The sequence below is a fragment of the Schistocerca nitens genome, chromosome 1 (genome assembly GCF_023898315.1).
Source record: "Schistocerca nitens isolate TAMUIC-IGC-003100 chromosome 1, iqSchNite1.1, whole genome shotgun sequence".
NCBI lineage: Eukaryota > Metazoa > Arthropoda > Insecta > Orthoptera > Acrididae > Schistocerca > Schistocerca nitens.
In genome coordinates, this window is record NC_064614.1 from 659,830,882 (window position 1) to 659,845,383 (window position 14,502).

The 14,502-nt window shown below is 40.3% G+C and overlaps 1 protein-coding gene across 2 annotated transcripts in view; it reads right to left on the bottom strand.

The window, feature by feature from the left end:
* Nucleotides 1-14,502, bottom strand: part of LOC126259026 (uncharacterized) — a 667,737-nt gene that overhangs the window by 93,870 nt on the left and 559,365 nt on the right. For both annotated transcript variants that reach the window (XM_049955690.1, XM_049955689.1), the window contains exons 9-10: nt 12,264-12,489; nt 8,127-8,243 (exon numbers count right to left, since the gene is read on the bottom strand). In XM_049955690.1, coding sequence (XP_049811647.1) covers nt 8,127-8,243; nt 12,264-12,489 — 343 coding nt within the window. The remainder of the gene's footprint in view (nt 1-8,126; nt 8,244-12,263; nt 12,490-14,502) is intronic.

Below are 14,502 nucleotides of genomic sequence, written 5' to 3' on the forward strand. Positions count from 1 at the left end.
GTGAACCATAGATTGAGCAGGTGTGCAGCACAGGGACTTATTGTCTGAAAGTAATTTTATTAAGAATGAGAGGCTAACACTGATCTTGGTAGTTTCTGGAGAATACTATGATGTGCTGTATTTCAATGCCTATGTAAAAAAAAATAAAAAATAAAAAATAATAAATAATCTTATGGAGACATCGTATGAAATATTCCAAATCATGCTAGTATCATTTTATGAAAGACACGGTCTTTTATTGTATTATAATAGTCATCAGCTGGCTAAGTTGGCAAAGGCCCACTGAGAATCAGATGGGTTTCCAATAGAAAGAAGTAAATGAATTTGAGAGATTGTTGTGTATTTATACTGCATCAGTGTTTGAACAGAAACATCTCCATGAGTATAAGGTTGTGGAAAAAGGAGTACTTCACATGCATATGATGGTAAATGTGAATAAAAAAATAATACTGATTGTTTGTGGAATGAACATGTTATCAAATATGGAGCTTGCTATAAGCAAGATGGAGACCAACATTAGGGAAGTGGCAATGAGGCTCTGGAAAAAACCTGCTGACTATAACATTTAAAAATAAATTCAGATATCCTACAAAAATCCATAGTTCAGCTTCATCAGGGGTCCAGATGGTGAAAATGGACTTAGATGAGGAACTGATTATCACTCAGCTTCTTGATACACCAAAATGATTTATGGGAAGATATAAGTAGGTACTTATTTTTTATTTATTTGTCCTTTCAGATTCTGTCTTAAAGTAATTTAGGGAAACTATGTAGAGCCTTAAATTGGATGTCTGGATGGGAGCTTGAGCCCCACTACTTCCAAGTGCTGTTTTCAGTTTCTCATGTCTCCAACTATGACTTGTCCATATATCTTCCAAGAGGAAATAGTTACTAATATAGAAAAATGATTAAACTGAGAAGGAAGTGGTTCACACATCTGCTATCAAGCTGATGCCAGTTAAGTGTATGTCCACCAAAGGGCAAGCCATGTAGACCTATGCGAGGAATATTAATGCAGAGGGAGGTGACGTTAGTGGCATCAAGCAAGGAGAGGGTCAATCCATTGCATGCATGTCGTGCTCTGGCACCACAGTATCTACCAGTTGGCTACTGACTCATAATGGTACCTGTATTGCTGCTGCCAGCTGAAACTTGTCTATTAATTACTGAGTCCTTATTTGAAGACATCAGAACCATGGAGATAGTACAAACCCTGGTCTGCCATGTGGGAAAAAAATATCTAAAAACAAAGATGCTGTAACTTACCAAACAAAAGCGTTGGTATGTTGACAGAGACAATAACAAACACAAACACACACACAAATTTCAAGCTTTCGCAACCCGCGGTTGCTTCATCAGGAAAGGGGGAAGGAGAGGGGAAGATGAAAGGATGTGGGTTTTAAGGGAGAGGGTAAGGAGTCATTCCAGTCCCGTGAGCAGAAAGACTTACCTTAGGGGTAATATAATAGAGGGAAACATTCCACATGGGAAAAATATATCTAAAAACAAAGATGTGTGACTTACCAAACGAAAGCACTGGCAGGTCGATAGACACACAAACAAACACAAACATACACACAAAATTCAAGCTTTCGCAACCAGCGGTTGCTTCATCAGGAAAGAGGGAAGGAGAGGGAAAGACGAAAGGATGTGGGTTTTAAGGGAGAGGGTAAGGAGTCATTCCAATCCCGGGAGCGGAAAGACTTACCTTAAGGGGAAAAAAGGACAGGTATACACTCGCACACACACACACGCACACACACACACACACATATCCATCCGCACATACACAGACACAAGCAGACATTTTCGTTTGGTAAGTCACATCATCTTTGTTTCTATATATATATATATATATATATATATATATATATATATATATATATATATATATATATATATATATAGAACGAAAGCGCTGGCAGGTCGATAGACACACAAACAAACACAAACACACACACAAAATTCAAGCTTTCGCAACAAACTGTTGCCTCATCAGGAAAGAGGGAATTTTTTTTAAAAATGGGGGGGAGGTGTTGGTTGCAGCTGGGCTATGTTGGACTTGGGTTGGTAGACAACGATGTGCACAAAGGTTAGGTGGTTGTGTTGCCGCCAAAACACGTTGAAGGACGGAGAAATTCGGGAAAATTTCGAAAAAACTGCGTGTACTATATTAAAAGGAGTGGTTTTGCGGTGGCAGATTATGAAAATGAGGCTAACAATTGTCTGACGAAGAAATAATGACGTTAAAACCTGTGGGACGCGGATAAGATTATCAGTGATGTGGGAAAAACGGAAATGGAAATAAAGCGAAAGTTATTAGAACTGGCCGAAATGGTTGTTTAAAAGGTGAAAGGAACTGTTTGTGAACTAGAAATGGTGGATTTTATAGTGGCGGTAGTGTTGAAAGCGGTAAAATTTTTTTTTTTTTTTGTGTTTGGAAGTGGGTTACGTATTATTGAGTATATATAGGCGGGATAAAATAGTATAGCAGATTACGATAAAAAGGAGAAGGTGAATACAAAGTTAAACTACTGGCATAAACAGAAAGAGAAAATAAGATGACAGAAAAGATTTCGAAATGCAACAGTGACAATAACAAACGTAATTGTTGGGTTCAAATTACTGATATCAATATAATAGAGGGAACCATTCCACGTGGGAAAAATATATCTATAACAAAGATGTGTGACTTACCGAACGAAAGCGCTGGCAGGTCGATAGACACACAAACAAACACAAACACACACACAAAATTCAAGCTTTCGCAACAAAATGTTGCCTCATCAGGAAAGAGATATATTTTTTCCACATGGAATGTTTCCCTCTATATATATATATATATATGCAGTAGCCACCAGAAAGATTGTAGGAGGTGCATGTCGGCACGGCGTGTCATAGACAGTAATTGCCGCAAGTAAAGTCCCATCCACTAGAGGGCACGCGAGAATTCGACCATGCCCTCTGCCAGCGGGACAACTCAGGCAGCATAGGCCTTGCCCAGTCAGTTCACATTGGGCAGGTCTAGCAGACAGTACCCGGTCTTCACTAGGTGAAACGTGAATCATGTTACTTCACAATTGGCGACGAGTGGGGTCGTTCTTTTGCGTGTTGCGTCGTTGTTCCGGTTTCGCAGCTTATCCATGGCATGGAGGATTTAGTGTGGATTTTGATTGAGCAGCAGACGGAGCTCATGGCAACCATGAAAAAAGTGGTTCCGGCGTTGCTCTCCACACAGTCTGCTCCAGCGCTGTTCCCTCCTCCCTTTCCCCCGTATGACGAGACGGTGGACGATTGGGACGCCTACGAACATTGCCTTCGGCAGCACTTCCTGGCGTTTCATGTTGCCAATGTGGAGGTATGTCGTGCACTTTTATTGTCTTGGATATCTCCCTCGCTGTATCAAGTTTTGCGGCAGCTACTGCCGTTGCAGGAACCCTCGTCCTTGTCTTTTGACGCATTGTGTTCATTGCTGTCTTCATATTATCGCCGCTGCAGCTAGGGTTGAGGTCTATCAATGCAAGAAACAGCCCCATCAGTCTTACCGGGCGTAGACCACTACCCTGCACAGTCTTAGTCACAAGTGTCATTTTGTCACGGAGCAGTCACGAGAGTCGTATGCCCACGTTATGGTGCGCGACGTCATTGTTCGTTCAGCCCCTGATAGGGAGGTCTGGCAACGGGCCCTGCAGTTGGAAGACCCTTCCCTTGAGGAAGTCCTGTCCATTGCTCAATCGTATGAAGTCTCTCATGCCGCAGGTCAACAGTTGGAAGCGTGATGCGACGTCATGGCGGTTCAGGGCGGTGCGGCCGCGTCCATTGCGTCCCGGGTGGACGACGTGCGAGCGGTACAATCCAGCCGTTACGGCCGCTCCCACACGGCACGTAAACAGAGTTCCGGCCACCAGCCCTTGTTACTGTCCTGTGCGTCGTGCTATATACATCATGATCGGTCAGAGTGCGTTCAGCATTGGGCCATTGTCGCAAATGTAACAAAAAAGGACACATTACTTAAGTTTGCTGCTCAGCCTCAAAAGAATCAAAGGAAGCAGGTAAGAGGACATGGACGTTGACATTCAGGAAGTTTCATCGGGCCAGGCTCCCGACACATTGGCACACAAACTCTTTATCGGGGTGTCGGTACGGTCACGCTGATTACAACTGCAAGTAGATATGGGCGCAGCAGTTTCCTTGTTGAATGCACAAACTTACTCCAACCTTGGGTCACCCCTGTTGGCACCAGTTTACCGGTGTCTATGTGGTAATGGTAACCAGTTCGTTCCCCTACTGGGTCAATTCACTACCGATGTTACTTAAAAATCACTCACTTGGCCTCTTACTTTTATTGTTGTCAGTGATGCGTGCTCCGCTAACCTTTTTGGGTTGGATGCCTTTCAAGCTTTCGGTTTTTATATCGCAGACACCATACAGTTGGTCTCTGAAGATGTTCCCTATCAGTCATTGGAATCTTTGATCTCTGACTTTAGGAAACCTTTGAGGAGGGCCTGGGGTGTGTTTCAGACTTTGGTGCTCACTTGACGTTGAAGGCATCGGCTCGCCCGCATTTTCTACGCATGAGGCAGATCCCCTTGGCTCTCTGCCCTCAGGTGAAAGCAGAGCTAGACCAGCTGACAGCCCTCGGGGTCGTTCTTCCCATTTCTTCTAGTGAGTGGGCTTCACCCCTTGTTATTGTCAGGAAACCTTCAGGAAAATTATGTCTTTGTGGCGATTTCAAGGTCACCATTAATTCCCAATTGGTGGTGGACACCTATCCCTTGCCTCGTTCTGATGAATTGTTCTCCGACATGGCGGGAGGCCAATATTTTTCAAAAATCGATCTTTCGGAGGCTTATCATCAGATACCACTTGATGAGGACTCCAAACGGCTGGCGGTCGTCAACACCCCGTTTGGCCTTTACCAATACTAGCGGAGAGATGCTCTGTAGCTCGTTACGGGCTTTTGTTGAAGTTTCAAGAACATACCTTCACCGAGGAATCAAGCAGTATATTGCTCCCTCTTACGTACATCTCGCGAAGAGACCATGAGGATAAAATCAGAGAGATTAGAGCCCACACAGAGGCATACCAACAATCTTTCTTTCCACGACAACTCTGTGTCATTATGGATCAGTTAACTGACTAGTCTTACAATGGTGAACATTTCAATCTCAAATATTTTCTTAACATTATTCAGTCTATCAATAATGAAAATTGAACAACATTCATGTGAGTGAACACGTAAATGAATCTAGCTTCACACCTTGTTTCCATCAGGACTGTATACAGAAAGTGTACCAAATATATATTCTGAGAGCTTCTAATTTCAAAAGTTATTTGTAGTCAAAATTCTTATCTTCTAGAATGTTCCATTTCTGAAAAGTGTTTATTTTCAGAATTCAGTTTTCTAGCCCCAATTTTTCTTATTACAAATATGCCCACTTGCGCTAACAAAAGATGTTGATATGACATGGAAAATTTTGTATTTTAGGCAATTTTGTCAGGTACTAGGAAGCCCCATGGAAGTATACATATTAATCACAAAATAATACCTATAAATTTGTCAATTTTTCCAGTGCTCAATCCGTAAGTAAACATATTTGCTCTTTTGTTCATTATAATTTCATGTCCACTAATTTTGTTACCTTCCCTGTTATAAACTGATATATAATAACTAATTTTAACAATTATTCATATGCACTTCTATATATAGTCATACAAGTAGCATGGCAGTGCTTCAAGTAGTTCATGACTTGCATTTATTTTATCAGCATCTCTGTCCTGAACTTCTATGTGTAACAGTTAGGCAGTCAACACCCGGTAACCAATTTGTTAACATCTATGTACACGTATCTTTGTGAAAATCCTTTGACTGAGTCTGCATGAGCCAGTCAGTTCAATAACATCATGTAGTTACTTGCATCCGTTGGAGAGCAGCTATTATTTTATGAATATCATTTAAGCCAGTGGAAGAATTTGCAGGAGAGATGCTCTGTAGCTCGTTACGGGCTTTTGTTGAAGTTTCAAGAACATACCTTCACTGAGGAATCAAGCAGTATATTGCTCCCTCTTACGTACATCTCGTGAAGAGACTATGAGGATAAAATCAGAGAGATTAGAGCCCACACAGAGGCATACCAACAATCTTTCTTTCCACGACAACTCTGTGTCATTATGGATCAGTTAACTGACTAGTCTTACAATGGTGAACATTTCAATCGCAAATATTTTCTTAACATTATTCAGTCTATCAATAATGAAAATTGAACAACATTCATGTGAGTGAACACATAAATGAATCTAGCTTCACACTGTGTTTCCATCAGGACTGTATACAGAAAGTGTACCAAAAATATGTTGCCACTGTCACATACCTTGTAGCTCAGTGTACATGCTGAACTGTATGAATGCAGGGTGATTTTTTCCACCGTGTACAAACTCTAGAGATTGACCGATGAGAGGATGTTGAACAAAAAAGGTCTGGTTAACTTACATCCAGAAATTCCATGCTAAGAGACCATTTACTCAATCATACTTTGTAACAGAGACTGCTGTCTAATAAGACCACGCAGTGACAGTTACAGTATACAAGGCTTCCTGCTAGAGGGTGGTACTGTCCCTTATGTCATGCTGTAGCGCCCTCTCTGCTATAGTCATTGGTAATGTTGTGTCTGATTCACTTCTCTTGCTCACTCACCACATGGTGGTTGTGATACAGCATTGTACACAATGTTTCTGTATTTGAATTGAGAGCTTGCTGACGATGTGTTTACTTGTGGAAAGGCAAATGGCAATGGGTGGTGGGCAACAAGGTTGTATCAGGAGACCTATCCCCACTGACAACAACCACAGCATTCAGTTTTTGCAACAGTATTTCATCGTTTTTCTGAGACAGGGTCATTTCAGGAAGCAGGAAATCATGAAGGACATATTTGAAATGTTTGGACACCAGTTTTGGAGGAAAATGTGATTACATAGTGGAAGGTGACTGCTGTGTCAGTACCAGGCAGTTGACCTGTCAGTACAGGGTAAGCCAGACAACCGTGTGGCACATTCTCCACAACAATGTAAGTGTACAGGGTGTTCAGGGCTTACTAGTAACAGACTTTCCACATCTGGAGCAGTTTTGTCAGTGGTTTCTTCACCAGGCAGCCATGATTCTGGGAGTTGTGTCATCTGTCCCATTCACAGATGAGGCCACCTATACATGAAGTGGTATATTCAACTTTTATAACAGTCACCAGTGGAATAGTTTGCAGAACCCCCATGGTACTGAAAGCGAATATTCAGCATCAGTATTGGAATGTGTGGGCCAGGATAATTAGGGACCATATTTTGGGACCAGCCTTCCTTGCACGATGCCTAACAGGCTGGAACTATCAGCATTTCTTGTGGGTGACTTTGCCTCCCCTGCTGGAAGAAGTGCCATTGATGATTTGAAGGGTTATGTGGCTGCTAAATGATGGTGCTCCAGCCCACTTCACCATTAACATCTGGATGCATCTAAATTGTGTCTTCCCTGGTCGATGGATCAGATGATGGGGTCCAGTTGCATGGCCTGCTCATTCATCAGATCTCAACCAGTGCAATTTCTGGTTATGGGGCCATCTGAAAAGTATTGTGTATGCAGAGCTCATTCCAGACACTGGAGGGGCGTATTCATGCTGCCTTTGACACTGATCAGATGCAGCCCAGCAAATGTGAATGTGTGAGACAGAACATGCTACAGCATGTACATGCATGCATTGAGGCACATGGAAACCATTTTCAACACATACTGTTACTGTGGCTGCCTAATACATTGTGTTTTAGACTGCAGTCTCTGTAACAATGTATGACTGAATAAATGGTCTCTAGCATGGAAACCATGCATTTCCAGATATAGGTTCATTAGACCTTTTTTGTTCCATACCCTCTCATTGATCAATTGCCAGAGTTTGTACATGTTGAAAAAATAACCTGTGTAATGCTTCAACTATATAAAAGCTGATCATCATGTCAATGTGTGTGTCAATAAATTTGTAAAGGTATCATACTCATCACTAATCCAAATTACAGCAAAATATCAGACACAAGAAGAGCAGCTACCAAGGTCCAGCAAACACAGGTTAGCCACATTACAAACTCACCTTCCAGGAGGCGCAATCAGACCACAGTCTTTCACTCCATAATATTCAGAATAATTGGCAGCATTGTATTGGGCTGGTAGCCACACTTCAACATTTATCATGGATGGTGGCAGTTGTCTGCAAGCAAATAAATGCATAATGTTGAAATAGACAATACATTAGCCATCCACATAAAATTTGAGTCACACTGCTCATATGAACAGAAGAAAGATACAAACAATACTAGGGAAACGGCAGTTGAAACCAAATTCCTTGCCCTGTCGAAAAGTGAAATATCTGCAAATGATTCAGCAATTATTTATTTATTTATTTATTTGCATGGATGATGTCTGCAAACATCAGAAATAACAGTATGACAACAATTACACTTACAAAACATGTTACATACTACAAATGTTGCAGCTTGCATCTACTTCATGCATTTGTTGCTTTATAACTGATACACTAATGGTTCATATCACAAGCAATGTCTTAAAATTCACTGAATTGGTATTTTAATTTTAAGTTAAAATCACTCCCATTACATATTCTTAGCACTCCCCTTACATGTTCTTAGAGAGTTTGGTAACTTGTTCAACCAAAGAAAAGCGTTGGTGTATGGGCTTTGAACTGTCATTTTTAATTTTGTTCTTTTGCCAGAAATATTATATTTTGTCCTAGTGTTGTGATCATGTACATCACTGTATATCACTGCTCTTGCTAACTTCTCTTGGTATAAATCATAAATGTATAGCAAGAGAATTTATAGTTTAGATGAGTTCCTAATTAAAATTTTTGACAGATATGTAATGCAGTTATACGGAAAGCAACAGCTTGCCAAAAATTATGTGTACTATTATTAGTACAATTATAAAGTATTTGTACAAATATATGGGACTATTTCTAATTCTGAACAATATGGCAACCAGAACATTAAAATATTTGACCAACAGAAGCTTCTTCAGCCTTAGCTATATCCTAAATCTGTAAAATGGATAAGTGTATACTGCAGTTCAGTTTTATGCATTTACACTTTCATTAAGAGAAACGTACAGGGTGACACAGAAAAACGGGAACATTTCCACAACCCAATAAAAATCGAAGTGATGAAGGAAAGAAATTGTATCCATAGTAATTGAAACTTTACAATTTTGCCATTTACGAAACATTGATGGCATTTTTCATTGAAATTACGTCCTTTAGATGGCGTCCTCCTGTATGAATACATTCGTAAAACCTGCTGTTGAGATCCCGCATTGATTGCTGCAGCATCTCAGCTGGGATACTGTGAATTGCATCCCAAATTCTCTGTTTTAACTCATCCAGGGTTCTCGGTCACGTTATGTAGACTTTGCTCTTGAGGTAGCCCCACAAGAAAAAATCACAAATGGATAAATCTCGTGATCTACGGGGCCAGGGAATGTTACCGAATTGTGAGATCACACAGTCGCCAAACAATTCTTGCACATATGCCATTGATTGCCATGCAGTGTGTGATGTCTCTCAGTCCTGTTGAAGCCAGGCTTCTTGAACGTTTGGAAAGTTGTTCAATGCAGGTATAATGAAAGTTCGTAACATCTCTACATAACAATTGGCAATGACAGTTACTGTGTTTCCTTGTTCATTTGCAAAAAAATACGGTCCGATAATCCCATGTGATGAGATACCACTTTACTAGCATGTAAAGTGTGCTCATGAATGTCATTAGGATTTGTGTTTGCCCAGTAACGGTGAGATGAAAATGTGCCTAATCTGACATCCACAACTTGTTTAGATATTCATTGTAATTGTTTATTTTTGTTATCATTTGTTGACAGAATCCTAATAGTAACCAGTAATCGTTGTCCTTCAATTGTTGCACCCTCTATAGTTCAGACGATTAAATTTTAAATCAAGATGAAGAATTCTGCAAACACTCTCTCAGGACATTCCAACCACTGCTGCTTGCTTACAAATTGAACATTGTGGGTTCCGTATGACAGACTCACGTACAATATCAACGTTTGCTGGAGAACGCATACTTCTTGGTTGTCCTGTTTGTTTCTTCTTGAGAGCAGATCCAGTCTCTTAAAAGTTATTAATCCAACATTTTATTGCGTGTTTCAATGGAATGGCATCATGACGTTCTAAATTCTTGGAATCCCTCTGCACCGCTACCAAACTATCATTGTTTTTGTAAACGAATTTTATGGCTAACACATTCTGTTGTCCATTACACTGATCCATGATTACTGAAATGGCGGACTGTTACTCACTAACTGTCATGAACCCACAGTGCTGCCACCTGCCCATGGCTGCCACTACTCATATCAAACATTCCTGTTATTCTGTGTCACCCTGTACTTCTGTCACATCCACAGACATTCAACAGCCAATCCACATTATTTTCTATTTGTACCAGAGTGAAAAATCATTTAAGTGGCAGTGATTAACTTATCTGGAGTCACTACAAGGGAACATAAATTCATTTTAAAAGATCTAAATATGTCTGAGTAAATCACATTGTACTATAGATAACATTAGTAGGTTCCTCAGCAACGTATCAAGTATACAATTTCGACAGCCTCCATTCTGTAGCTGTCGCATCTGTAGTGATGAGCAGTTCCTCTTCAAATATGCCAAAGGTCTCACTGAGTCCTTCACAGAGCGAAATTATGCCTTCCAACCTTGTCCAGAAACATATCTCCCATGCCTTCCCTCACCAGTCAAGTAACATCATTCACATACCCATAGTCCAGCCACAAAAGAGCACTCCTCTTGTGACTCAGTACTAGCCAGGAGTGGAGCAACTGAATCACATTCTCCACCAGGCTTCTGACTATTTCCCATCCTGCCCTAAAATAAGAAATGTCCTCCCCACCACTCCCACAGTGGTATTCTGCCACCCATCCAACCTATGCAATATCCTAGTCCTGCTCTATTCCACCCCTAATCCCAACTCCTTGACTTCCGTATGACATCCCTTCAATAGATCCAGTTGCAAGACCTGCCACATACATCCTCCCACTACCACAAACTCCTGTCCTGCCACAGGTACCCCTTTCCCATCCAAGATAGGAGCAGCTGTGAAAGCAACCAATTATTACAGACACACAAGCATTCCGCGTGGGTGTGACCACCAACAAATTGTCAGTCCACATGAATTTCCATTGCCAATCTGTGCCCAAGAGATAGTTGCTGATGCATCTAGCAGCCCCACCCTGTCCCCAACACATCCCTGCACCCTGCCACAGGTGACATTGGCATCTTACTCCACCCCTATCTTGCAATCCTATCCCCTCCGCATGCCTCCTCCTTACTCTCATCACTGACCACAGCAGATTGCTGTTCACTTCAGATGCAATCAGCCCTTAGTGGCTGAAGACAGTAGCCATGTGTCTGTGAGTTGTTGAATGAATGTGTGATAGTTCTACTTCTGAGGAAGGGCTTTGTCTGAAAGTTCAAATATTTCCAGTTTTCTTTTTCACTGTGCCTTTCTGTGACTCAGTGTCTTGAGTAGCAATCTATCCTTCCTACATTGTTATTCCATCCTGGGTTTTCCCTGTTTCATACAAGAGAAAAGAAATGTCCACTTTAGAGGTGACATAGCAATCTATCCTTCCTACATTGTTATTCCATCCTGGGTTTTCCACTGTTTAGTACAAGAGAAAAGAAATGTTCAGTTTAGAGGTGACATAACAATCTGAGAACATTGTGTAAAAAGTGGACATCCAAACCAAGTAAAAGGTGGAAGACTACATTAAAGAGTAACTAGATGTAGTATATAGAATAAATACTTAAATGGATATGAAAACATGATTTCTATCTTTCAGATTAAAGAACACCATACTCCTTGCTTCAGTCAATAAAAGCACATGGCAGAAATCTTAATATTAAATTCCTGTGAGAACATATTTTTAGTTGATCAAATACTGAAGATAGTAGCATATGGCTGATTTTATAATTTGCCACAAAATAATTTCAGAATTGGTATGAATTATTGCTGCATATCTAATTAAGAGTTCAGATCACACTGAAGAACAATAAGTTAAATGTTATAATTTTAGTCTTCAGTGCTCTGTGCTGTATTTTTTAAATCACTTAGTTTACAAGTTTGTGGTAGTTTACAAGTTTTTTTATAATTTTAGCAATGCAGTAAAAGTAATTTTATCAACTTACTGAGCAGGACTGCTGCCATTCAGAGGTATAGAAAGATGCCCCAATATCTCAGTTTCATTGCTATATTCCTTCCCTTTTACTACAGACACATAAGCATATCCAAGTACTTCTTCTAAGAATATTTTGAAGATATGACTGGCCAGTTGGTGTGTTATCCTTTCTGAAGTTTCTAAACGTATGTCTGATGTTCGTCCTTGATAATACATGAAACGTTTCGGGCTCACTTCTGAGAAAAGACATAAAATAAAAGTTAAAACAACATTAAAAGGCACATAAATGGGTTATATACAGTAAAATAGTGTGTTATAGTAAATGGACATCATAAGAAAATAAATAGAAGAATTATAAACTTTGAAACTGGAGACACCCCTTTCCACAAGAATAAGGACAAGGAAAATATACAAAAGTATAACATATGATAAGAGTAAAGAATAAGTTACACAGAGTAGAACCACAGTACCAAAATCAAATGACAAATAAATATTAAGCTGGTTAAGTAATCCACATAAATCTATTTTAGCATGAGCTACTGTGGCATCTTTGATTAAATAAATACATAAGTGTAACCTTTCAAACAATAAATTTCAAAAGATAGGTGCGTAAGAAAAGTGATCACAGTCTTTAAAATATTTTCTGTATTTTAACATTAAAGATATAAACTGGAGCAACAGATTTGTTCAGATATGAGCCAAAAACTCACAAGCATACAGTTAGGGTTGAGAATTGCCAAAGTATCACTGTTGCTTGAATTTAGTTCATTGCAGCACTCCTGAGAGAACACATTGCAAAGACAGAGAAACATCTTTATCCAGAATGTAGACACTCATGATAAACTGTGTTCATATAATTCACATTATACAGTTAAACAGCTACATCTAGCCAAACAGCATTCAGAAAAGCCATAGCATGATGAGACCTGTATATGTGAACAATATATTCTCTTGCTATATATTAAAAGGGGAGGGGAAAGGGGGGGGGGGAGGGAATTGAGTGATCTGAAATATTTCCAAGCCTACAAAAAGTAAGAAAGCAGAATCATACACTGATGAGCAAAAATATTAAGACCATTCTCTTAATAGCCTGTTGGTTCACTACTGGAACACAATAGAGCAGTGATTCTGCATGGCATGGATCTGACAATTCCTTGGGATGTCTCCAGAGGTTTGTGGCACCAGACATCATCACATAATTTCCGTTCGTTATGGACCAGTAGTTTGTGAACATGGAGCTGGCCCCCATTTGAGTCCCAGATGTGTTCCATGTTCCATCGAATTCCGATCAGACAAATCTGGTGGCTAAAACATCAATGTGAGTTCACTGTATGCCCCTCAAATCAATGTAGCAATATGCTGGTCAGGTGACATGGACAGTTTTCCTACTGGAACATGCCATTGCCAGCATGAAGAGATGCAAATGGCCCACAATAATGTTCACATAGTCCACAGCTGTTGTGTTTGATTACTACCACAGGGCCTACAGAAGTGCAGCTGAATGTGCCTCACTGCAAAACACTGCCCCTGCCAGCCTATTCCATGGACTTTGACATATACAGGTATGAACATTAACCTGATGTAACAAGAAATCAGATTCATCTGACCAAGAAACAGGTTTCCATTGATTCAATTTCAATGATTCCATGCCCATTGTAATCATAGCTGGCAATGTTGTTGGGAACCTGTAGGGGTTATCTGATACAGAGCCCCAAGGTCAGCAATTTATATGAAATGGTATGTTTTGAAACATTGGTGCCTGCACTAGCATTTCACTCATGTCATCATAATTGCCACAGATCACCACTTATTCTGCTTTGCAGACCAGTGAAGCCTTTGATGAGGTGTGCCCATCCAAAACTGTATTGCCTACTTGTGGTTTCACTGTTCCTCAAACCCCTTTCTGTATATGCTCATGAAAGTGACCTGTGAATGTCAGGCTTGCTTCTCTGTTTCCAAGATCCTTGTTTCACATGAACTGGGCCATAACAATCTGTCCTTTGTCAAAGTCTGTGGATTTCATCTTTGGCCCACATTGTTGTTACAATTATTCCTTATTCATCTCTGCTCCACTTATATACTTTCCTCACCATATCATGTGTGCACAATGCCAGCAGGCAGCATTCACTCATGCAGTAGGCCATGGACATAAAGGTACAGCTCATTAGTGTGGCACACACTTGTGTTCTAAACATTTGTTCTTTCTAATCAGCACCACCTGCTAAACACACAGCCTAGTTCCTAACTTT